Here is a 27,359-nt window from a genome sequence, read left to right on the forward strand (position 1 = left end):
GATCAGACTCTGGAGGGCATGAACAAGGAGAACCTGGATCAATGGCTGCAGTACCAGTAAGACTAAATGGAACAGGTTCAGGAGAACCAGGACAACCCAAACCAGGAGGACAAAGACTAAGAGTACCAGGACATGAGAAGCAAAATGGACCAGGACCTGCGGTACCAGGGCTAGGAGGTTGACAGTGAAGTGAACCATGACAAGGCGACCATGATCAAGAGGACGAGAAAGGAATAGGTCTACATCGCCCAAGGCTGGGGGAACCAAGAAGGATCATGATGACCAAAAGGCAATGTTTATGATAAGAAGCACAATAATACAAGAAGGACTAGGACAACAAGGGCCAATGGGACCGAGACTAGGATGGCATGTGGGTCAGGTCCAGAAGAACTAGGACCAGGGAACCCAAACTATAAGGTTCAAGAGGGTCAGGGACAATGACCACAAAATCTCAAGAAAGACAAGAAAGATAAAAACCAGGAATAGCATGACCTTAGCCAGAAGTGTGAGGTAGCTGGGACCAGGGACACAGGAAACCAGTGAGAAGGAAAAGTTCTAAGAGGACCAGGAAATAAAGGACTAGGGGGACCAGGACTATTGAGGCCAAGAGACTTGAGTACCAGGACCAGGAGTACCGAGGTGAGGAGGATCAGAACCAGGGTCAGCGGCACCAGGATGATGACAGCCTGGAGGCCCAGAATACAGTGCTATGTACATGATGGCTGAGAAGATGAGCAACAGGATGCCCAGGCCCAGGAGGAGCAGATAAAAAAGGTCCATGATGAGCTTATGTAGAATCACAAGAGCAAGAAGCAGGACCAGGAGGACCAGGACCCCATCCAGGCCAATAGGACCAGGGGGGGCGGAATAAGCAAGAAAGATGGGGCAGTACCAAGAATATCCAGAGGACCCGAGGCAGGAGGGCCAGTATCAGAGCAAGGAAGATTAGAAGTATCAGCAGCGAGAGGACCAGGAACAACCTAGGAGTGTCAGGGGGCATGACCATAGGACTGGGGCCTAGAGTACTAAGTGGAGCTGAATGACCACTACCTTGGGGTAGCAGGACCAGGGTGAGGAAAATCAGGAGGACCAGAATAGCTAGAGCCAAGAAAACTAAGGTACTGCACCTTGAAGTCCAGGAGGATCAGGACCAAAATGACAAGGGTCAGAAAGACCCAAACAAAGTGAACTAGGACCATTGGATGCAGTGCTAGAAGGACCATGGGAATAAGGCCCAGGGACAAGAGGAGAAAGATGATCCAAAACTGGAAGACCTGGGCTAAGAGGACAAGGCTGAAGAGGGCCAGGATACATGAGAGCAGGTAGACCCAGTGGACAAGCAGGACCAAGAACTGATCTACTATGAATCAGATGAGTGGGATGAGAAGGATCAGAAGGACCAAGTCGAATGGACGAGGGTCAAGAGGATCAGGAATGAAAAGCGAGAGCTATGAGCAGGGAGCCTGGAAGAACCAACAAGTCTCGAAGCACCAAAACCTAAAGGATTAGACATAGAAAAACCCAAACATGGAGGACCAGAAACAGAATACTCAAGTCTATTGGGCACAAAACCAGAAAGAGACCATTGATTCAGATGAACAGGAATAAGAAGACCACTGCTAGGCAAACCAGACTGAGAGTGAGGAAGACTAGAATAACTTGCCCTGAAGAATCAAAAGGAGATAGCCAGCCAACCAGAGTCATAAGGACAAGAACTAAGAGGAGCTGAGCAAGGAGGACCAGTGGAACCACAACCAAAGGGATAAGGATGCTTAAGTTACAGAGGCCGAGGTGTAATGGGACATGGTGTACCAGGGCAAGGAGGCCCAGGACGAGGATGAAAAGGAGGACCAGTACAAAGAAAGCCAGGATGACTGGAGCCATGATGACCAAGTTGGGTGGTTATGAACAGGATGAATTGAACAAGGAGGATCAGGACAAAGTGGACAAGTTAGTCCAGGATGACAATGAGCAGGAGGACCCGGGCAAAGAATTTAATGACATGTTGGAGGAGGTCCCAGATAAATAGTCAGGACAGGAGCCTGTGGACTATGTCCATTAAGACTAGGGACCAGTTAGGGGAGGTTTAGGTAGACTACAAGGATCAGAATAGGCAGGACCAGGATCAGGGATAGGAGGACCAGAGACCTCAGAAGCAAAGGGACCAGGACCTGACGTTCCAAGTGTAGCAGGAAGACTAGGAACTGGGGTATTAGAACCAGGCTGGTGAGGATTAGGGGACCCAGGACAACCAGAGCTACAAGGACCAAGGGGGCCAGACTACAACCAAAATGACCAGGCCCAGCCCAAGAAGACCTATTAGGGAGGACCAAGCTCAGTGGGTGGATGCAGTACTAAGTGGACCTCAAGGACAAGGGCTAGGGCAAGGAGAATCAGGATAACACAGACCAGGAACACTAGGAGTGCAATCCCTAGGAGAATCAGGACAACAGGGCTAGGTGCATAAAGACCCAGCAAACCAGCTGGATTAGGGTGAGAATCAGTAATGGCAGGAACTGGAGGCCCAGGAAGGGCTAATACAAGAATGAGCCAGGATCGGGGTCAGGAAGACCAGGGCCAGGAAGGACTACAACCTGGAGCACCAGATTCATGAAACCAGTACCAGGTAACCAGAATTAGTCCGATTACGGCCAGGATGAAAATCAGGGGGACCAAACGAACCTTGAAAAGGAGGACTTGGAACATGACTTGGAGGACCAACATTGCCTAAACAGAAGGACCTAAAAGACAAGGGAAAAAGACCAGGAGCAGTGAATCAAGGCCCCATGTATTAGGATATCCATTTTGTAAATCATTCTTATTAATGATTCTTATGCTGTCAACCCAGAGAATCTCCTACCTCTCCAGCCCATACAGAACTGGTGAGTATTTGCTGAAAAATCAGAACATGCAAAGTGAATAAAAAGCTGTGACGGTAACACTCTGATCTCTGAGTAATAGAAGATAGTGTCCGGGGTGTAAGGGATATGAGGTCATAGAGACTGAAACTTAGCAGAGGAGTTTAAAGGTGCATGGGTGAAAATGAATGTGGTCTGTGAATGATGGCAGAAATGTTGGAGAAACTCAGATGGCTGAAGTCCGGATGGTTAATGACACAAAGGAGTCAAAGGGCTATGGAAATCAGCAAAGGGGAGCTCGTATCATAAGAAGCCCCTGATGAGCATAAGCTTTTCGACTGAATGTTTCAGATGGCCCAAATGGGAATTCTGTGTGACTCCAGATATTTGCCCTTACATTCCATGTGCGATGGGTATGTAGCAGGTGCGTACTAGTAAGACTCCTTGTCTACAAGGCTAAGTGCATGGACCAGTCTGATGCAGTTCGCAGAGTGTGATGGAGAGTAGATATAGATTCCCTAGAGAGTGGGCGTGTGTTAACTGGATCCATGAGGATGGAGACCCAGAAGTGAAGTGTGGGAGAATGGAGAAAAGGCTACCCAAAGAAATCCAATGAGTCCTTTTTAGTAAAGGGCTGCTGATTAGTCCTTCCTGAGTGATGACATAGGGAAGAAGGTAGGAGTAAAGGGTAGGTCATAGATTTCTCTTGTTAAAGGTGTGAATGTTTCTAAGTTGGGCTACCCTTTTGTCTGTGAGTAATAACTGGCAAGAAGGCTGATGACTGCCAGGTGCTGAGAGGCATGCTTTTTTGTGTTGTTCTTTTGGGTACTTCTGCTTAGAGTCAGCACTATTGCTGTCGTTGCGAGAGCCATCACCTAGTAGAAAGGCTGTGCCTGACCTAAGGCCAGAACAAGCTAATTGAAAGAGAATCACCCTAAACCTAAATAAATGATCTACATCATCTGTCTGGAAAAAGTATTAAAGTAGAACTGTGAAGTGATCGATCCATAGGTCACAAGAATTATAGCGTACTTCACAAATACACATACCCTAACATAACATTCTGTGCCTCATTTCTTACAATATTTGTAATAAAGTTAATGAATAAAAATCTCTGTGAGTATCTTTTCTTCTGTGTCCTATATACCAATATGTATTTCTTTGATTTACTGGAAATTGTATTCTTATTCCAGTGACATTCAGTTCAATTAATTATAGTCATATTCCTTTGATTATTGCTCCTTGATGGAATACTTCCACTGATGGCCTGACAGAGGAGGGGGCATCGAAGGAAGGGCTTTATACTGGCCACCCTATTCAGGGTGAAACCTGGCTGTAAGGGACAGGAAAAAATAATTATCCTGACACCTTAGGAGAAAATTTCGACCATGTTGGACCTCTTTAGAAGTTTGTATTTGAAAATCAAAATCATTTTTGAAAAGTTTGCTGGCAGGCCATCATGTCTGATGGTACTGTTCTTCACAAGTTTCATGCAAAGGCAGGAACTGGCAGGAACTGGCAGGAACTGCCATGACATCTGTTCCTGTCAATGTAGAGAGTTGTCTACAGGGCCAGCTGACAACTCCAAATTTGGAAGGCGGAGGTCCCTCAGGATGGCAGAGGTTTTGTCCTCCACTGTCCTCACAGAGTTAACTCCGTCCTCAAAACTCTGATCGGGCCCATAGATTTTCTTCCTTCTAACATGAGATTGGAATAAAGCCTCTTAGATATGCTGTGTTGGTCACTTCACAATGGACTTTATGCATTGTTTCTATTTTGATAGAATCACCCTAAATATTAGATGACTGTATGCCACTGGGGTGCAACACATTCCAGTTCTGGATTTGCTTTTACAAACATTGTTTTCAGGTGTTTTAGTCTGATTTGTTTAATTGGACTGAACCACAATGAATAATTCCAGAATGCACTGATTTGCTGCAGAAACAGAGGTGATTTGATAACATGGAGCCTTGTTGTAATCCTATGTCTGGCCCTGGTACATTCCCATGGCTTTGCCGGTAAGAGTGAGTGCGTAGCTTTAGAAGAGTAAACTGCTTTAAGTATTCTTGCAAAGGTTCCAATCATATTTATCATGAGTCAGCTCTGCCGGAGAACGTAAAGGAGTAAAAGCATCTGTGGAGTATGAGACAGATCCATGAAGGGCCTCTCAAGTCTATTTGTCTTGGCCCATGGTGTAATGGAGAGGCAGTCTGTGCCACATCTGTCAAAATAACTTGGGAACACTTAAACATTTGGGACCTCTAGACCTTTAAGTTAGTGTCTTTTTAGCACTAAAGGCCTCATGTCACAAAATTATAGGGTTTGTAACTACAAAGAACAAACCGCATTTCATGAGGTGGAAAAATCTTAGGACTAGTATAAGGACTTTTGCGATTGTTTCCGAATTGCAAATAGGAAGGTTCATGAAAGGGGTTTCCTCCCCTCCTTTTTGACTCAGAAAGGAATTTATTGATAGTTTGTGACTGCAATTGTTGTTGCAAACCAGTGATGAGCTAACAATTCCAGAGTTGGAGTGGTAACTAGTTTGCAATGGAGAAAAGGTCCTCTTTTAACCTCTTTCCATTTGGGACTCATGTTGCCAGCCGCAGGAGAGAGAAGTATTCTGAAACCGGATACTGATATTTTTGGGTTGCTTTTAGGAACACGGGCTGTTTTGAAAAAAAAAAAGTTTTCCATTTTGGTATGCTGTCATAGAGATGATTGTCTGCTGTCCCTTGCAGGCCAACATCTCTGTGATTAAAGCCAATCACCAAGGGTTGCAAGTTGGTACCTGCCTGATGAATATTAGACAGGTCATTCTGCACCAACCTACTAATCAGAATTTTGTGAACTGTGCACACATCGGTTTACAGAATACTATTCCATTTGCAAAATGTATGTGCATAATTTGTGACCACTATTTTGCAAATTAAATAACACTTCAGGACCCTAATGTTCATAAGAAGATGGATACCAATTGTGTTCACTCCTTATTTGGAGTTCTATGTTGTGAAATCTCCATAAGGCATGTTAAAACTAAATTAAAGCTGTTTAGATAGTAGCTGGGTAAACAGTAAAGTTATTCTGCTATTTGCATGACTACTGGCTAAGTTGTGTACACGGTCTACTATTTAGCCAGCCCGAGGTGAATAATGACATTTCTATTCAAGTTTTCAAGTACATTATTTCTGCTCCTTAGTTTAGCCAGATGTAGGGTAAATGTTGCAATTTGTTTGCTACTTTCCAGGGTACTGGTCAAATAATATAAAATCTCAGTTATTTGACTAGCAGCCACATAAATAATTAGGTTTATTTGGTATTTCCACAGCTGCTGGCCTAATTACATATATGTGCTATTTTGCCAGCAGCTGGGTAATGAGTGAACAATTTTTTGTGTGCTTCTTCGCTGGCTATATAGTACAGAACCTTTGCTATTAGCCATTGGGTAATAAATAGTGAACCTTTCTGCTATTTGCACAGTTGGTAGCCAAACTGTGCAGGATCTCTACTACTTAGTCAGAAGCCAGGCAAATAGCATAGTTTTTCTGCTATTTTAAAGGCCACGGGACAAATAGTAAATCATTTCTACTATTCAACCAGTAGCCAAGTAAATTGCAAAGGAAATTCACTATATACCCAGCAGTTGGATAAATAGTCTCTATGTTTGTAAAGTCACACAACTCTGCTAGCTGAGTGCCCTAACACTACCCATTCCACAAACCCTCTCCTTTCCTTTCATTTATTTCATGTATTACACCACCCATAGTCTAACCAATATTATTCCTGGCTTGGGTTACGGTTAGGGTGTGAGCTGGTATAAGCCTGTGGTACTCATGGCTGTGAGCCGCCAGTGGCCAGGCTGGCCTTTCTTGGCGGGCTGCAGACCCTTACCGGCATATCCCCAAGAGGCTGATGAGGGTACATAAGCACAAAAGAGGGCTGCCGGAGCATGCACGATAACAGCTTCAATGCGCATGCTCCCGCTCCAGGGGCCCTCTTATGTGTTTACTGGCGTGCCACTGTGATGTCACAGGCCTAGAAGTGGTAGGAAGCAAATGCCCATTAAAAGTCAGCGTTCACAGTTAACATTTACGCGCCCTTTTGGTAAGCTTCCTGCTACCTTTCCCTCCGTATTACGCCTGCCGCCTGAAGCCAGTACTGTGGTGACACCATCTCCATCCACAGCCTGCTCCTCACACGCCTTCACAGACTGGACGATATAGCTGCCGGCATCTCTGCTCGCGCATCCAGTATATTAGCCAGGTAAGACGGGTTCACTGGCGTTCTCACTTTTTATCATTATGTTCCTTTAATTAGCCTTGATTTTGTTGAAATCTTGCTCTAATTTTTTATATGGGCCCTAAAAACCTCCATCTCGGAGCTGTCCAACAAGACTTCAATTTAAGAGCCTTTTCCCAGAATAATATGCAACCTGCTCTCCTGCCAGCTTTACAAAGTGGTGTTTATAACAATGATGGCTAATCTTTAGTATTGGCACATCGAGTGAAAAAATTGTAATTTACTCATGTTTTGACCCTGGGAAATCCAAAGCTAGTATATAAGTAAATTGCATTCCCCACTTTTATTTTAATTATGTACGTGCTGCCTCTCTTGCTTAAAGTGCACAGTTGGGAATAGTTTATAGAGCCCTAAGTTTCTGTCATTGCTTTAGACATGTATTTCACAGGTTAGGTTTTTATATAAAGGCAAACTTTATCTGCTATTGACCATTTTTTTTTGTTTGCTAAGCCTCTCACAGGGTCCAGTGCGATATAAAGCCACTTTTATTTTGGTGCCCGGCATCTCAGTCTGGCCCTGTTTCTGAGTACCCTAACTCAACTTAGTGTCATCCTGATCAGTTCATGCCCCCTTTTCCGCTTTTCTCTTTGTTGGACTGGGTCAAAGTCTAAAGATGAAAAGCAAGTGCCAGTCCTCAAAAATGAGTGCTGCTATCCACCACCTGCACAAATTAAGCACTGGTTGATGGGTGGCAAATGGGAATATGGCTGGGCACTTACCAAGAATACAAACATGGGGAGAACAACAAAGCGCTCACCCTACTCACCAAAGACCTCTATGGCACAGCTCGCCTCATCTCCTTCTTAACTAATCACCGTACACACCATACCTGCTCATTGTGCTCCAAAACACACCTCCTTGCTACACATAAACCCTGTTTCCACTTTCTTGAGAAACCACTCATAAACCCAAGTGACTCCGTCCTTTGTCCCCGGACTCTCTCACATCTCCTCACACCATACCTAGCCAACCCTGAACCGTTCCTCCATTGTAAATATGTAAGTCACTGTAAATATATGAGTATTGTATGTCATATGGAGTATTAGTTTCCACATCACTACTCAACTATCACATGCCGCTTCCTTTTCTGAATGTAATTAGCCCAAGAGAAATTCTGGTCTTAGGGGGTCATTCTAACCCTGGCGGTCCAAGACCGCCAGGCTAAAATGACGGGGGCACCGCCAACAGGCTGGCGGTGCCCAGCTGGGCATTCTGACCGCGGCGGTTCGGCCGCGGTCAGAAGTGGAAAACCGGCGGTCTCCTGCCGGTTTTCTGCTGCCCAAATGAATCCTCCATGGCGGCGCAGCAAGCTGCGCCGCCATGGAGGATTCTGACACCCCATACCGCCATCCTGTTCCTGGCGGTTCTCCCGCCAGGAACAGGATGGCGGTATGGGGTGTCGCGGGGTGTCGCGGGGTCCCAATGGCATGGGCACTGCAGGGGCCCCCGTAAGAGGGTCCCAAAAAGAATTTCAGTGTCTGCTTTGCAGACACTGAAATTCGCGACGGGTGCAACTGCACCCGTCGCACCTTCCCACTCCGCCGGCTCAATTCTGAGCCGGCGTCCTCGTGGGAAGGGTGTTTTGCACTGGGCTGGCGGGCGGCCTTTTGGCAGTCACCCGCCAGCCCAGTGCAAAACCCAAAATACCCTCAGCGGTCTTTCGACCGCGGAGCGGTATTTTGGAGGGGGGAACTCTGGCGGGCGGCCTCCGCCGCCCGCCAGGGTGAGAATCACCCCCTTAGTGTCTTAAAAAGTCAGGTTTTGTGACTACCTTGCATTCATAAATCAGGAAATTTGCTGTCCCATCAGATTTCAGGCCATGGGGACCTCTCTGCAAATCAGGCTGGAGCAAGATGAGAAGGGCACTGCTGTTGGCATAACCTTAATTAGGGCTTGTGGTTCTATGGTATTTATTTTTTTAACGTTTCCGTCTGTATTTAGCCATATTAGTTTTTTAGTCAACAGTATTTTTCCATGTTTATTTTGTGCTTTGTGTATATATCAAACAGTAATACATATATTTCTCTGTTTATTTAACAAACAAATGTGCAATCATACATTGCTGCCTGTACAGTTGCAGCATTGGCGGCCAAATGTAATACATAATAATCACACATGAATACATTTGCATAGTAGTACAAACACATGTTGAAATTTGCAGTTACTGAAGGAAATAGTATTTATTAGGGTTACATACATGTATAGCATTAGACATATACATCAGGACCCATGAAACCTGAGAAGGCTTTTAGGGACTCTTCAACATCAGGTCACATTGATCGTGTGGAGAAAATCTGATTCCTGGTCCTTGTTATTTATTGAACAGTAACAAACCCTCTGGAGAGCTCTGCCTTGGCTTACAGTCCATTTACCAAGCCTTGCAAATGACCCAGATCCATACAGAGTGAACACAGGTCATACCAGACAGCATGGGAAGAAGAGTACTTGTTTGTTGAATGGCCAAAAGAGAAAGCCACCTGTTTGCTTTGCAAAGAGAAAGTAACTGTTCTTAAGAGGTATAACCTGGAGCGGCACTACAAAACACAACATGCAGGATATTCTGAGAACTTTGCATTGCCCTCAAAACTGCGTTCAACTAAAGTGGCAGCGTTAAAACAATTGCTTCTTTGCCAGCAGAAGCTCTTCGTTTGCCAGATGAAAGAATCTGAGGCCGTTACAGAAGCATCATTCAAAATATGCTACTTGCTTGCCAAACATAAGAAGCCATTCACGGAGGCAGAGCTGGTGAAGAAATGTTTCCTTTCAGCAGCCGAAATTTTGTTTGACAACTATAGCAACAAATCCAACATTTTAAAAGAAATCGGCGCATTACAGTTATCGGATTCCATGTGTGAACGAAGCTCAATGGATAGACTACCACTGCATTATTCACCAAGAGGTTTTGTGTGCAAAATTAAAGCATAGAGAACTCAATGACGTCCTAAAACTCGCAGTGAAAATTGATAATTGTATTTGTTCCAAAGCCCTTAAATATAGACTTTTTAAAGCTATGCTACAGGATTTCGAAGGTGAATATACAGACCCCTTGATGCGCACTGTAGTGCAATGGCTAAGCAAAGGGAAAGTCCTGGAGCTGTTCATTGCTTTGCTCCCTGAAAATTGAACACTTTGTAAACAGAGGTCAATCATTCCCAGAACTAAAGGATGTGAAATGTCTTATAATGCTCCATTTTCTTTCAAATCTATTTGTGCACTTCAGTGTTCTCAATTTTTTGCTGCAAGGCAAACAGCTTGTGTGTTCCATGATGAATGGTATTTACTCATTTGAAAGTAAGCTTACACTATTCAAAGGACAACTGAATGCTGCTGACTTCACCCACTTCCTAAAACTGTTGGCTGTGGCTGAGAGGTTTCCAAATGCACAAGAAATGCTGCCAACGCTAAACCTTAGTGCATGTCTTGAGGACATTTCTGGGGAGATCAAAAGGTGATCTTTTCAATTCAGAGCCCTCACTCCTCTGTTCAGGCTGGTTGAAAACCCCTGGATGGTAAGTGCATGAAATCTTAATGTTGTTGAATGTATTGGCATGAAAAGGGCGCAAGCACAAATGGAGCTGATAGAAATGCAGCACAGTTCAGCTCTCAAAGCATCCTTTTTTGGGCAGGCACTAGAAGAATTCTGGAACATTGTGCTTGCTTACAGATTTCCCGTTGTACAGTGGCCCAGAGAGTAATTTGTATGTTTGGGTCAACATATGTTTGTGAAAGTTTGTTTTCAACAATGGTACTGTTGAAGAGTAAACTCAGAAATAAACTCACAGACTTCCATCTGGATCAGCTCTTAAGGCTTGCCATTTCAGACATAGTACCAGATTACAGGACTCTAATAGGAGACGTGAAGTGTAAAATAGGTGTCTTGTTCTTTGACTACTTATTTTTCAGACTCAGGTAAACCTATGCTGCATTGGGCCTGTGCTGAATATCTGTTTAACAAGGACTACCATGCAATGCCTCTTAAGATTGCTATTGTCTGGTAATAAAACTGTATTACCAAAATGTCCTCTTTGTAGTTTTGTAGTTATATCTGGCTTCGAAATACAGCACTGTCCAGTAATGTTTTGAAAAGGGATACTTTTGTTTTTTCTTTTGCATTGGTAGGCCCGCCCAACTCCACTCCCTGACCCCGCCCCCACCTGCAGGCCCTCAACCACAAACTGGACTGTAATTTTGGTCCCTGGGAAAAGGTATGTGAGTACCCATGGTTTAAGGGAAAGTGTTATATCAAAAGGGCAGGTAAGGATTCCTAGGTAGGTAGGTTTTGGATTGGTTAAAATAATAGACAGTGTAAGTGATGGTGTAAAGGACTGACCAAGAAAATTAAGATGAAGGGTGCGAGAGAAGGGTGGCATGAGAGTTTGTAACAGGTATACCCTCCACATATAAAATTGAAGAGACACAACATGGTTTAGGGGGTACAAAAGGTTAGGCTATAGGGTTAGGGCCATGAAGGGAATGTTTAGTAGTTGTCTATGTACAGTTCACAAATGTAATTGTAAAAGGTTTTTCCTTTTTAATTCTATATTTTTGCATTTTGTTTAAACATCCATGTTTTCTACATCTACATTCAGTTGTATAATCCACAATCTTTTGCAGTTTTTCAGATACATTCACCACATCACTCTATCAATGGAAACTGCATGTCATAAAAGATGAACAATCAGCTGGGTTGGCCCTGTTGCACATTTCACTTCCTACTTCATGTTGTATTAAGAGGTATTAGAACACTTAGGTCCTGGTAGCGACTGCTTAGCAACAGGACTTGGAATTAGAATAGGGAATACGGAAAGAAGATTGTAAGGCAGTGAGCAGTTGCTGCCAGGGATCTGCCAGGGTTGGATGCATATATCTTGATGGCAATAAAGGAGATATAAAAGAGAAAACGGAACGGCGTCTTCTTACTTTGGAATCGACCAAAATGATCCAATGTTACCATCCTTCTGTCCATAACTGTTACAGTCTACAGTGCACATTGAAAACAAATTACACATGACCATAGACATGAACCTGCAGCCTGCAGTCCTGCAGCAGGACAAAGGGCTGCAGAGATTTTTCAACCAGTGCACAGAAAGCAGCCTATTTCCTACTCATTTTACTGCTAGATTGATGATTGCATGGGCAGGTAGGGACTTTGAAAATGCACTGCTTATCGCACGGGGTCCTCACAGAAAATCCTTGAGCTGCAGCTACGGGGTTCTCTCACCCCTAAAAGGAAACAACACTTTGAAAAAAAGTTTTTCAAAGTATGCCAGGTCTGGAACTGCAGTGTTAAGTTGCAGGGACCCCAGAAGGAGCTTGTAAAAATAAGACACAATCACACAAATATGTCTGTGAGGAGCCATCCCTGTGCTGCCTCCTTCATCTCCCTTATTCTTATGCTCCTAATAGTTCCTTGTCCTGTGTGCATTATTGTTCCTTCCTACCTCCATACATTTTTACCATCACAAGAATGCCCGCAAAGTTGCATATGTTGACAACTTAGCAGCTGTGCACGGAGAGAAGTTGGGAGGAGCAATACACCACTCTTCCACCTCCATTGGGCTCTTTACATCTGAATCCCTGCTTACCACCCTCAGCTGCTGCCCATCTAATATTAAAATATCGAAAAAATAATACCTGGAGCTCTGTCACCCTCCTGATCAATCCACCTGAACAGGCACACTGCCCTCACACATCTAAAACATGTACTTGGTGTCTTGCCACCCGGCTCCACTACCCTCATTGATGTGAATCCCCCGTAGTGTACACAAATATTTATTTTCACATTTCGATACTTGGGGTGGCATCCGGTTACCCTTGCTCTCAACCTTTTCAAGCATCAAAAACTCACCGAACTAGTGTGCTTTCCGTTTTCAATTAGAGAGCAGAGAGTCGTGCCTGAGCTGATAGCAACTTTCAGTAAGTCGCATCTGTAGAACAGTATGTTATTTTCCTGTTGCGGTGGGTCTGCTCAGACCCGAGGCTGACTGGACAAATGACAGCTGTTGGTGCAGAAGCACTTCCCTCATATCACCACCTTCCTTGGGTCCATCAAGACCTGAGAGGATGGACCATCTCCCAACATTCCAGAGGGAGACAAAAGAAGCGAGCACTTGCCTTACAACATCACATCACTTTTGTGACAGAAGAACAGTGAGTAACTGGATTTAGAATCAAAGTTTGTGACAGGATAATTGTGAATAACTGGATTAAGAATTAGGGTGACCAGACGTCCCAGATTTTCAAAGACAGTCCTATTTGTTCATGTCTAGTACTGGTGTCCCGACAGTTTTAATAAAAAACTAATTCATGTCCTGCTTTTGGAAAGAGGGTATGTAAGTGTGCATGTTAGATTTAAAAATAGGGCACAGGGACAGGGTCACATTTCCTAGGGGCCTCTCCTGTTACATTACCACAGGGATATTTTTTAAAGTTGTTTTAAAGACTCATATGCTGTGCTTTAGTGACACAGCGAAGCACACAGCAGGATGTAAAAAGGAATAAATCAGCATTTAAGGATGCCCTCAGCTGATACCCAAGCTTTCCCTTTAGCTTCAGTACAAATTGTGGGAGAGAAGGAAAGGACGTATTTGCACTGTTTCAATTTGAAATTAAAAGTTGGCAAACTTTAATGATATAGCGCGTTAGAAAAAGGCTGTTATGTTTTCTTATAGATTACAAATTGCATCAAAGACAAGTATTTTCTAGGGATCCTTGTGCCTCTCCTCCCTTTCTCGAGTCAATGCAAAATTATAGTCCTCCTTCTGTTTTTGTGGACAGTCCCATTTTAGGTTTCCGCTCTACAGGCCGTGCATGCACTGTTTCAAACCAAAGCATGCTGTATCTACTTCATGGGTAACAACTGGCCCATCCTTTCCCATTTGCTGGCAATATCATCGCTCCATTTTGCATTCTCCCCATTTGTCAAGGGCATGTATACGTCATGCCTTTTCTGGTGTTCTCCCAAAGAACACCGGCCAATTATTATTAACATATGCAGCAGCCATTTTTTAAGCTTTGTTTCAGGACTACGTTTTTAGTTTTCAGTGCCGTACCACATGTGTTAAAGCCACAGACCGTCGCAGTGGAGCAGCGAACTTCAAAACAGCTGAAAACTCGCAACTAAATTTTGGGTCTGTAAATGAGGGTTTATTCGCTTTGTTTAGAAAGGGATATCCTTCCTTACCTTTGGGAAAGCTAACAGTTATTTAAAAACCTCCAATGTGCATTTTACAAATGTATGATTATTTTATTGACAACATGACAACGCTGAATTGTTTTTAAACAGAATAGTACATCCAATCTTTGCAATAGGGTGAAGGGGGCGAATGCTGGATATTTTCACATTTTGTAAGGTAATACGTATAGTAGTAAAATAAAGTTTTTACATGTACTTTTAGACACAAGCTCAACATCCCCATGTGTCATTTTCTATGAATATCTTATAGTATCTCTAAGGAAAACGCACCAAGCTAGCTGGTTGTGTCTGCCCCAGCTGTTGTTCGGCAGCAATCTGCCGTCAAGTTTCCACCCTACCTAGAGGCCGCTGCCGACCTACTTTCAAACCCAGTCTTGTGGCTTTTGCAGAGCTCCCTCCCATATAGGCAGCTGGGTTTGAGCTTCCTCCCACTCCCAGATGTGGGACCCGCAGCTCTGCTCACTCCCAGCGATGAAGCCGCGGCTCTGCTACCTGCTGGCCCTGGACCCTCTGGACCTTCCGCCAGACCCAGGACCTGCTACCGGGCAGCTCTTAGACCTGTGGGACTCCGGAGCCTGCCTCTCTCTGGGAAGCTGGGCACACAGCCGTGCAAGCCGCCTTTGCAAAACTTTTTCCTGCTGCTGGCAAGACATATGGAAAATGGCTGCTTAGAGAGTGCAGTTGCTGCTGGCGAGACATATGGAAAATGGCTGCTTAGAGAGTGCAGTTTCCTGCCTACTCTGTCATCCTACTGGCCTGCTCTAGTGTGACGGGGAGTAGAGGGGTTGGGGGGAGTAGGTCAGTAACTCCCAGACTCTGCTTCCGAACAAAGGGGTACCTCGCTGAGGCTATTCCCGAAAATAACTTGATGGGTCCCCACCAAGAACAAGGACAAATACAGCGTGGGCGAGTAAGAAAAGCAGTTCATTAGTTTGGCTTTTCAGTATTTCTTTGCTTTTCACATTTTGCTCATTGAGAGTGCTTGCACCAGGTTTGTGGGAGACCAGGCACTGTGTGACTGCACTCGGAGAGCCGCTACTCTGGCCTACAGGCTTTATTCGCTTAAAACATATGTCCTGAAGGTTTTGCATGCACCTTGATGCATGTTTACCATTAAAGCCAGCATACGAATAGAAGCAGCCTGGGGCAGGGGCGTAACAAAGGCCGCCGCAGTGTAGGTGGGTCCTGAGCTCCAGAGGGCCCCCTCAGCACAGTACACTGGGTACGGGCTGCAGGCCCCTGACTGGGTTCAGGGGAGAGGGGCCCCCTACAGGTACTTTGCAGGGGGATCCTCTTTTAGTTTGGTTACGCCACTGGCCCAGGATGGTGGTTACTCATCAGAACTGATTTCATATCATCCTACAACCTTTGCCCTGATTTTGAGAATCAGGAACTGGCTCTGTTTTTTGTTCTATGTTTAAAACAATACGAGTAATTTGTCTGAAAATGCATCTCTTCGAAACCCCAAAATATTAGGAAAAAAGTTAGTATTGGTGGTGACTGTTGGGATAAACTTGCCTCAGTGGCTTTTCAGAACATGTAGATCCCTGGCATAGAATTCAGTGACCTGGGGTTGTTTACATTCTTATGATATGGACATGCATGCTCAGATTCCAGTGCTGTGGAGCTGGTACACTGTTGTTGTATAGAGTGTGTGGAGATGTACGACAAGCCTAGAAGGTGCACCTCTCTAAAGAATGAGAGAGACCTAAACAGTGCTGAGTAATTAAAAAAATTAAATCTTCTGCCTGAATTATTGACATTGATTCTGAGGAGCGTAAGGAGGTTTCTCTTGCATCCAATGACATCCACCCAGCAGTGTTGGGCCTGGTACTGGGGCACTGGTTTTTCAGCGTATACGCTAACACATACATTTCAAGTGGACATGCCTGTCTGAAAGAGGTTACCCTTTCATGGGCTTGCCGTCTTCCAGCAATATACCAGGTAGGCGACTTTCCACATAAACAAATTGATGAATGCTCACCATAACAAAATGTTGTGCATCATGGAGAGATGGCGGTCGGCCCCTTGTCTAGCTCCTTTTGCCATTGCTGGACACAAATATAGTTAAGCATAAGGAAAAAACAGAAAAAAGTAAAAAGAAGGAACAATAAGAAAAATCTGCAGCAGCCAGCTGAAGCAAAAATTTAATAACAGGCATGGCAGGTGCAGTGGCAAAAAGTAGGCTGGAGCAGGCAGGATCATGTACAAGCATTTGCACTCTCAAAATAGCTGACTCGTGTCTTTCATACACACATTGCGCCTCGTATTATGTGGTGATATTGCACAAGCCTTCTGTGCGCAAACGCAGACCCTTGCATATGTCTCCCTACCAACTGACTGGACAGATGGCAGGGAAAGTTATGCAATATATCTCTCTCTCTCTCATCTCTCTCTTTTCTCTCTCTCTCGCCTATGATAACAGCAAATCAAATTCAGATTTTGAATATTGTATTTTCAACATTTCTTGTAAAGGAGCTTAGCGGCTGAGTGTGACTTTTCTTTTACAGTTGCTGCAGAAGCTGCTTCCTTGTGTCAGACCCTTATAGACTTGCGCAATCAACCACTGGACATGGCCCCGGAACTGACCAGAGCAGTTACAAATGTGGTCTGCTCACTTTGCTTCAACTCAAATTACAAAAGAGGAGATCCCGAGTTTGAGTCAATGCTGCGATACAGCCAAGGCATTGTGGACACAGTTGCCAAAGATAGCCTGGTGGATATCTTTCCGTGGCTGCGGGTGAGTCTGAAAGATTGCACTGTCACAGCCAGGTAGATGTGTTAAAGTGACTGTAACTGCTCCGCAAACCTTCATGTTTTTAAAAGACTTATGAGAGGAATAATTATATAATAACAATAGAGTCAACCATTACCTCACATCTAGGTGAGAAAAAACAAACAACTTGCCACTGAAAAGTAAACAATTCGTAGTGAAATAGAAGTAATTCTTTTTATATAATTTAACCTAAAAATTATAGCGATTCTCTTGTTTTTATAACAAGTAGACAAATTGCTCTTATCACTCACCACAGCTAGATGAATACATAATTAGCGCTAGCTTTCTGGAGAGGTATCCCACCAGTTCAGAGATCTAGCAGTCGTAGTGAGAGTCCATTGTGAGAGCACAACATACCTCAGACTGTCCGGCTCGTGATTTCTAATAGAGCAACTCAGCAAGGGAAAGATGTATTTCAGTGCAGGGAGTTAATTAAACTCTAAACACCTGTGCTGTTTTGGAAGAAGCTGCCCGAATCGATGCAAAACTAATTTTATAAGAACAGTACATTGATTTTATTTGGTTGAAACAGTCTCCAAGGGGCAATCACAAAATATATATTAACTCACTTGTAACGTGTGAGTTGTGTAAGTAACTTCCACATGTGGCACATATTATGGTGTTCGTGGTGGATACTGACTTACATTTATTTTTATCCCTTCCTTGTACCTATTCCTACTTCAATATTTTCTACCAAAATGAATATAATTTTTGAGCTGATTTCCCATACTACACTCAAGTGTACTATTCGTTGGCTCTGCAATTTACTTAAAAGGTACACCAATTATTCAGAAAATCGTACACCAAAGTTTTAGAGTTGGATAACAGTCAGGCGGTGAAAGAGATTTCATGCACATTCCACTTACTTTTAAGGACTAAATTATGCTTCTTAAAGAACACAACATGTATATATACCCCACTGTAATTAACTCTCATTTACCAGTGTCTCTGTATGTAGGGCTTGCTGTAGAAATATTCTAATTTCAATGTTAGGGTCTCTGGATCTACAGTTTGCTGTAGAAATATTCTAATTTCAATGTTAGGGTCTCTGGATCTACAGTTTGCTGTAGAAATATTCTAATTTCAATGTTAGGGTCTCTGGATCTACAGTTTGCTGTAGAAATATTCTAATTTCAGTGGTTTACCGTGAACTGGGGAAAGCAAAAGAACAGTTTTGGTGGCTCAAAGTTTCAAGTTGCTTTATCTGTTTAACATAGTTGTGTAACAAAGGCTTCTGCAGCACGAGCTCCAGGGGGCCTCCTAAGCAAAGTAAACTGTGCACGGGTGGCAGGCCTCTGACTGGGTCCAGGGGTAAGAGGGCCCCTCAAGGTACTTTGCAAGGGAGCCCCCGCAAATTTCGTTACACTGCTTTAACAGTTTGTAATGGTCAACAAATTTCCAAGATGAATTGTTCACCGAGATTGTGTCCGTCTCCTAGTTTAGTGTTAGATACTTCTTTTTGTCTTAGATATATATGAGGTCTCCAGCAGTGCAATGACTCTGGATCAACAGCTCTGGGTGCAAATGACTGTGATGCAGGGATCAGGATTGCCTAAGATGCTTGGAATAACTTATGGTGTGCTGAGAGGGGACAAAAGCACAAAAGGGGACATAGTGGTCCAATTTAAGAGCTCTGGATGTGGGTTATGAAAAGGTCAGCCAATTGTCTACCCATTGCACTGTCTGGTAGCGTCAGTCAGAACACCTACTCTGGACTGGGGGCACTTCTAGTGCTCAGGCTGAAGATGCTAGTTTTACACCCATCCTCACACCACACTAGATGGAGGTAAGTGGGTGCCAGGAATGGAACATTGGATCTGGAATTCCATATAAATAAAAGGGAAATGTTGGTTCTGCAGTTCTCACCAGGCAAAATGACCTCTCCATTAAGGTTTATCTGCATTGGCAGAAACTATTCTTTTCAACACTCATCCATCTCTGGCGAGGGCAGGATTACAGCCAAAGAGGGGTAGCTATCAGTGGTGCAGCTGCAGTAATGGCATCAAGCCCCATAGGGACAGGAAGGTACTGGCTGGTCTGCATCATTTGCAGTTTTCTTAACAGGCAGATTGCACAGATTTCTTTCCTTCAGCGCCTTCCTCATTCTTAGTTCACCCTATGGTGGGGTGAGAAGTGGAGGAGGAGCTGCTTTACATCACAAGAGTAAGGAAAGAGAGAATGGATCAATACAAAGGAGAAAATAGAAACAGATGAATCAATGAAGAGATAATAGGGGAGAATGTAACATTTTCTAGGTATCATGAATAAAAAATACCAATTCTATTATGTCCAGGAGAAGATGATTATGCAATTTCCTTTCTTGTTTTATGGATACAGCAGCCAATTACATAACACTAACAGTATAAAATAATAAACATCCATCCTAGCGGGATTAGCAAAAGAACTTCAAGTCCCGTGAAACTTAGTAACCAACCAACACAGGCAATCCTCCATAGTAGTACTTGAATCCCAATGACATCCTCTTTCTTGCAGCACGGAAGAAAAGATGGAAACCAACCTTGTAGCATGCAGCACTATTCCTGCTTCTGCTTTGAAACTAAAATCGGTTAACAACCAATAGAAAATAAAATCATATTCCAGTCTGTGACATCGTAGGCTGGGACAAGGAAATCAGTACTGTGTGTACAAACAGTGTACAAATTATATTGGAGAACAATGTCTACAAACTGTAGGAACACAGTTACCATTAAAGAAAGGGGGGATAATGTTTGCCTTTGAATCCTTAATAGAATTGAAATTCCCTTTTTGTGTGAGCTTCAACAGTTTATTTTATGTGGCAGGACAAAAGGCGAGTATTATGCAAGCTCCAAGATCATCCAGTACAACATAAAACAAAATACTCATTGTTTAAAGTAGAAATGTTTCAAAGTAGATCCACAGGACCAGCCTGCATAATGTCTTCTAATCGAGTCCCCAAAACAAAAGATGCAGATGCCACAGCATCTCTGATCGAGCAGGCGACAAACTTTTATCAGTGCCTGCTGCAGCCATGATCCTTCTTAGCCAGCAAGCTAGAGGGGGTAAAGATACTGGGGTGAACTCTCTGGCTGCAGACTTGTAAGTGCAAAAGCAATGGACACCATACAGTTTACTATCCTCCGTTAGGGCAGGATAAACAATAGACCTCATTCTAAATTTCATTTTTATGGATTATTTGGATGATCAGCAGTGGGAAGATGCCCAGCAGAAATGACTTAACAGTAAGTGTTGACAGTTCTTCAGAAAGTTTAAGGCATACGTAATATCCCCTCTACCCCCCTGGATTAAGGTCCTGATTCAGATATCAGCATGACCATATATCCCATGAAGAATTATAACGTCTGAGAGTGTGGCTTCAGGCCAAGCATGGAAACCCATTGCAAAAATCCTGGGGCTTGGCATTGACTCTGGACAGTCTCCATGCCACCAGATGCAGAGATATGGATGGTGAAAAACACTGGCCAAACTCCAAACAGTTTATATGGAGCAGCTGCATCTCTCTTGACAGTCTGATGCCTGTGGTTAAGTTGCCTCATTGAGCCCTTCAGCTCCATTGGCTGGCATCTGACTCAGTTACAACATTGGAGTAATGCCCAAAACGGCTCAGCAATTCCAAGCCTCCATGTGAGAAAACAACTGCTTCAGTTCTTGAAGAATGTACTCTGAGAGGCCTTTTGCAGATGGAGAATTTTAAGGTGCTGCAGGGGCCAATAAACCTGGCGACCCCGGAATATTGTCTGGATAGGCAACACTAGAAAGTCTACCAATCTGGTGATCATTCTGAGGGATACTGAGTTCTTCAGAAGACCTGTGAGGCTCCTTTTTTATTGCCTCGATTAAGTGAGTTGGATGAAAAAGAGTTACTGATATCAAATGTATGAGAAATCCTAGGAATTTGATCTCTGTTTTAACAGAGTTTCTTTGGAGGCCCTTAGTCACTTCCTTCAAAGAAGGGGCCTAAACAAGAGGCCCCAGCAGAGGAGCCTGCTTCAATGGTGTCAAGGTCACAGAGTAAATGGTCTAGATACAAAATGATGGACTGGCACCTCTCCACCGCAAGGATACAACTTGCATTGCCTAACAGACAAATTGCCTGTTTGATCGACTTGGCCAGAACCTCAGGATTAATTGGACCACCCTGACGCTTAGCCTTGAAGGCCTGGTCCAGGCTTTTCGACAAAGGGCCAACAGGTGAGTAGCTTGGCCTGGCAGGCCTTCCAGGACCTTTTGGTGCCCTTCTTCAGATCATGGGCAAACGTGTTCATAAATGTTGGCAACCTAGGCTTATTAGCGACTGAGCCTTCTAAGGATGGTCTTAGACACTCTGCCCTTCTGTGTTCCTAACTTTCTTAAGGAAAGGTTTACAAATCTACGCATGCTGCAGTCTTGGAATGAGGGAATCCCGTGAATGGAATGTAGCCCAAGAGTGTACTCAGGATTGAAGGTGTCCCTGAGTAAAACTGGAGGTGGAGACTCAAATGAGATAGTAGGACCTTTGCACCCATCCAAATAATCATCCCTCTTCCTTATAGGCGTGGAGCACCAGGTTCTATTCAGGTTGCCCTCCTCCAGCTCATTTGAGTCGGCATCCTCCTCGGACCCTCTAGAAGATCGTTCAGGTTCTCTTCCAGAGGTCTGTCCTCCTCACTTTGATGGGAAGAGCACAAAAGGTCTTCCAAAAAAACAGACTTCAGCTGTTCAAGGGCTTCTCACATTGATAGAGGGTTTTTGTCATTATAAAGGTGATCGGAGTTCTGGAAGGAAAAGCTTTAAAGTGAGCCAAGTCCACTAGGGAGAGGCCAGTGGTGTCAGAAAAGGGAAGGGGGAGAGGATAAAAATAATGGCTGCTGACTAAAAGGTCGCAAAGAGGCTGACATAAATTTATGCACATAGGAATGGATAGCCTGGTCCAAAACCCATTTATCTTTGTCCACTACAAATAATGGTGTATTGTCAGTTATGAGATACACTTACCCACTGGTCTGAGGGTGGTCCAGAGATGACACAGTACTACACTGCACAAACTCTGGCAGCAATTCGTTTAGGACCCACTATGAAAAATATCATAAAATGCAAGAGCTACTAGCCAAGCTGAGAATAAACAAGAAAAAGAGCACCAACAGACAAGTTCGTCTGAGAGGCTTGGCTGTGTTAGCTACTCCAAGCGCAAGGCCACAATCTGCAATTATTTGAACCCTGCCTGTCACAAGCAGGCACAGTGCCTGAGTGGCAAATTGGCACTGATGCACAACATGCGCTGCCCAGGGCTGAGAAGGGGCAGGGATCGGGCACACGGAATGGGGATGAGCACTATTCAAGTTAGGCAAGGCCGGAGAAGCAGCAGTAGGCGCTTTGGGCAAAGAGGGAAATCAAAATGGTGATGCTGCTGATCACCATAGACCGCGCCGCAGAAGAGAGGCCCTACGCACAACCCGAGGTTCTGCAGTGAGTTGGGGGTACAAACCAAGCAGAGGTCAGATGGCGCAAGAAAAAGGACATCACCAGGATTCAAACAATATTATAAAGGACTGCCTGTGTGATTTGGTTAATTTGTTCAATGAAACTTGTGGCACTTTTGCTAATCTCATTGTGATGGGTAGCTGCTTTCACATTATTTGTGGCTGTTGTGTTTAAAGTAAGAAAGGAACTTGCATAATCCCCTACTGCCATGTAATAGATGCTGAGACTGGAGAAATAAGTTATTCAAGAAGGTATGTAAAAGTTTGTGTCGTATTGTCAGAGGAGAGAGAGAGGCTAGAGATATTGGGGAGAGTAGAGGGCAGTGAAAGGTGTCAAGTAGTGGAAGAGAATGGGAAACAGTAGGAGAGGTTGTCGAGAAGACAGAGAAGGAAGGGATATGGAGAGGGACTAATGTCATGAAAAAGAAAAAGAGTCAGGTGAAGGACTAGGTACAGTGCAGAATGGAAAAGTGGAGAATGGAAAGACGGGAAACTGGGGAGCTACAAGTGAGAGAATGAGGGCGATTAAAGATGGAAAGGAGCTATGTATAGCTGAAGTGAGTGGAGTATAAAGTGCAGATATACAAGGAGGCATATGGGAGGAATAGGGAAGTGTAGCTGAAAATGAAGAGATACGGTACAAGTGAGACGCTGGAGAGAAGGGAGAGAGGATCATGGGGATTCCAGCCACCGGTGAAGAATAGAGGGGAAGAGGAGAGTTTCTGGGTGGAGAGACTTTAGGGGAGTGGAGAAAGAGAAAAGTAAAAAGTAGCCTGACACAGAGGAAAAGGAAGAGAGGAGGGGGCTGGGGATTTTCAGGAATTGATGCAGGGTTACGGTGGAGTGAAGAGATACAGAGGAGAAAGGGCATAGTTATCACATATATGCCAATAGACCCGGAAATGTCTTTACTTTGGCTGTCTCCTGCCTGAAATTTCCCCTGCTTCAACAGAAGCCTATGGTTGAAGTACATTCTCCCGAATATTATTCTAAAATATCACACTTTCTTCTTCTAAAATGTTGGCGGGTATGCTATCATTCATTTGGTAGGTGCGGAAATGCCACTGACCAGGGGTGTGTGAAGCATGTCGCCCAAAATTTAGCATGTTTTTTTTTGTTTACTATAAAACAACCTGGATAGGTAGCCTATTTTCTTTACTTTTATTTGGGCCCATGGCAGCTTTGCTATACTACTGGATAGGCAGACCTTCAGGCTTGCTTTAAACCGTAAGTAGGTAGCTCCAGAGATTCAGGGCAGGGCCAGTAGGCCAGACCTGTTGGGTTGACATAAAGGTTTTCAGCTAGTGGAGACTTCACCGACCAGTTTTAGGTAGGCAGCAGCACACTGCCAATCGCAAAAAATGCTGTGCTCAAGTTTTTAGGCGCCAGCCAATCAGCTGACTTCTAAGAAAGAAAGGGGTGTTGCTAGGAGGGCCATGTTTGTCCGTTTCCCAGCAACCACTGGCTGTTGCCATGACTACATGCCACCACGTAGACTGTTCTAGTAGAAACCTTTATGCACTCTAGAACCAAGAGTTGGAGGCTCTGGAGCTTGGGATGACTGGTGTTCTTCTACGGGCAGTTAGCAACTCTTTCATAAACAGGGGTGTTGCAAGCATTAATAGGGTACACCAACATTGTTCACAATCATACCTTGTACGCAGTTATTGGGGTATTCTCAGTCCCTATATCATTGTGATCACATTTCTGGGAGAAAGGGGTCCCCAGTACATGGGACTCTGTGGAGATATTTTTACTCGCAGCCCTTATGTATCCCCTCCCGGTGCAGCCGCAGTTCAAGACTGTAAATCCTACTGCACGCAGAGCAGGAGTTGGCAGTAAGGGGGATGGAGTAATGTTCCCTAAAGAGCAAGGGAGTGGGATACTTTTCCAGAGTCTCCTAAATGTGAGGAGGCTTCAGAGGTGACCTGGTGGAGCTCTGAGGTGGTACTAGGAGCCGCCAAGAGTAGGAACCCCTAACATAGCCAAACTACAAAAATAGTTTGGAGCCATGGAGGACAGAGGTAAATTAGCCGGCTACCATAGCTGGACAAAACAGCTGTGAACTGTCATTAAAAGCCTAGACATTTTTTCTAAACTTAATTATTTCCACTCATTCCAAGGTAAAAACGTAAACAGATAAAAAAGCTGCCTAGAATGAAACCAACAACCATTAATGCTGCATACTTCTCAGGTACTAAACACCAACACCAGTAACTCGCAGTAACTACTTTTTTCTTTTTAGATCTTTCCAAATAAAGACCTGGAAACATTGAAGAGGTGTGTGGCCGTACGAGACGTACTGCTTGAGAAGAAGTTGGCAGAACACAAGGTAGGTATTGACAGGAAGAAACTGGAAATATCTATACAATTGGATGTAGCTGATAACAGAACGATCATAGAAGTTATTGGTGATTTGCAGGCCAGTTTGCTTGCAGCTAATTGAGGCCAGCATTTCTTCGGACCGAAGTGGCAAAATAATCTTGATTTCTTAAAATATACATCTTCCGTTAAAGTATACAGAATAATGTGGTATCTGCTGTAGAGAGGTGGTTGTGGAATAGTGTGCTGAAGTCTGAATGAGATGTGTCTTGTGGACCTTCGAATAAGATACCTTTTCAATGTGAGGACACTTGTAGGACTGGACCACTAACACTGGCTAGTTTATGGAATAAACCATCTTCAACTCAATTACCTGTTTCTGGTGGAGTTCATGGATGTTAACAAAAAATATTAAAAATATAGGCTAGAAAACTGCTTCAACGTAAAGGCACTAATGGGGTGATTTTTTGTTTTTGTTTCCACCATCTGATATTTTAGCACTTTGAAACTTGCACTTGCATCAAGCACCACGCTTGATGACGTGTTGTACTCTCTAAAATCACGTCCTGAATTAAACTCTGCTGTGATACAGTGCGTTAGCATGTCATACTCGCGATGTTGCATGATAATTGGTACATATAGTTTATGTGATGGCATTTCTAGAGCAGCGTTTTGTAAATGTGCTCCTAAGTATGTTCAATTGGACAATGAGCTTCATCTTGACAGAGTAAAGGCTTCTGGGGAGGCTGCTGGTCTTGATTATAGCAGCAGGTCTTACTCTACCCAAAACAGTAAAGCTTCTTCTTTTCCAGGCCACCTATTGCTAACGGGAATTGATCGTTGTTGTGCTCAGACCTATTATAAGCACCTGTTTCACAAGGTGGTGATCCTGTTTGTATTCAGGGCTTGTAGTTATGAAACATGTACAAATGATTTTTTGTTACATAACATTTTATAAAAGGGTGTTTATATCACCAATACTCCCTACATTATCCCGTCTTTTGGTAAATTAGCATATTTTCACTTTCTAATGTTTATAAATTTGGAGATGCCCACAGTAAGGATGACTAGGCGACTGTATTGTTCATTATAACCTATGACTGCAATCAGAAACTCTATCAGAAGAAATATGCAAAATTACAACAATGTGTTGTTTAAGCATACCTCTAAAATTATAGTAATCTCAGTGGATTTATCTTCAGACTTCAGATATGCAAATTGCCCTACATGACATTCATTGAGACAACCCAACCTGAAAATCTTGCTCATCCTTCAAAAAATGTTTTACCCTCCATTGATGTCAGTGAGATCTAATTCCAGGACCAATCAATATCACCCTCATTGCACAGCCAAGGGGTTGAGTGGCATGTTCAAATTACCACTGCTGTGATTGGGGGCAGGAGTAAAAGTTCAGACCTTCCTTCAGAAGAGAGTGAAGTCAGTCATTGAATCAACACAGCTGAACCGATTCAGACAGCAGCGAAAGAAAGCTCCTGTACTCTGAAAGCAAAATCTATTTATTCAACCATCAGCAGATGAATATCGTGCTCATTCAGAGTCCCGAGATGAATTAAGAATCAGGCACAAGCCAGGAGAAATACGAACAAGTAGAACATGTCAGAAAAGGGAACTATGTATAGTTTTAATAATAATTGGTAAATCACAACCACACATTATACTCCATTCCGACCTCTGAAACTTTGAATTGTGCACTAATACTGTGACCAAGGCCATGGCATGGTGGAATTGTCGAGGGTGGTGTTACTGTACAATAATTCTGGATTAGGTTTGAAAGAGGCAGCAAGTGGGAAGATACCACTGTCGGACAACATTAAAGAGTCTATTGGAGCAAAACTCATAGGTAGTCTTGTGGTGGAGATTCTGCCGTGTGATCTTGTCTTTGGGGCAAAGTCAATCAAGAAAATCAATCTAGAAATCAATGGTAACACCACCATGTGGAGTCCCTGCCTCTAAGCACTGGAGCCTGCCACCCTTGGAAGAGTGAGGCACCAGCCATAGTCCATTCACAGGTACCAACCTCACTTATTCAGAGGGCCTATACTCACATGACCCTGGTCCAACCCTCCTGTCACGCCAACCCCGTGCCACCCCCTCTTACACCACAGATAGGGGAACATCTCTTCTTTGACATCTCAGCTGTCACCACTTTGCTCACAGCACGGGGTTCATAAAACAACTTACCCCACATGACGCACTCTTCTGTATTTATTTTAACTCTGCTCAATCGATTTCCTAGTGCGCCCTGTGCTGCGGAGGCGAGGTCCTCTGGAGCCAGAGCTCCATTTTGGAACTGGAGGGGGAATGTAGTCCTTGCTTTGAGTCCCTCTGCTAGCAGACATCACTGCAAGGTTCTTTGGCTGCTTGGAGTCATAATGGACCCCAGATTTATGATTATAGGCTTAAGGTGGTGCATTACGTGGTCTCTTTCA

The 27,359-nt window shown here is 43.9% G+C and overlaps 1 protein-coding gene across 1 annotated transcript in view; it reads left to right on the forward strand.

Moving 5' to 3' along the window:
• The window catches only part of CYP17A1 (cytochrome P450 family 17 subfamily A member 1), a 137,145-nt gene that overhangs the window by 20,770 nt on the left and 89,016 nt on the right, over positions 1-27,359 (forward strand). Inside the window, exons 3-4 of the mRNA XM_069239497.1 lie at positions 16,863-17,092; positions 24,833-24,919. Of these exons, the coding sequence (XP_069095598.1) occupies positions 16,863-17,092; positions 24,833-24,919 (317 nt within the window). The remainder of the gene's footprint in view (positions 1-16,862; positions 17,093-24,832; positions 24,920-27,359) is intronic.

This window comes from Pleurodeles waltl, chromosome 6 (genome assembly GCF_031143425.1).
Source record: "Pleurodeles waltl isolate 20211129_DDA chromosome 6, aPleWal1.hap1.20221129, whole genome shotgun sequence".
NCBI classification, from domain to species: Eukaryota; Metazoa; Chordata; class Amphibia; order Caudata; family Salamandridae; genus Pleurodeles; species Pleurodeles waltl.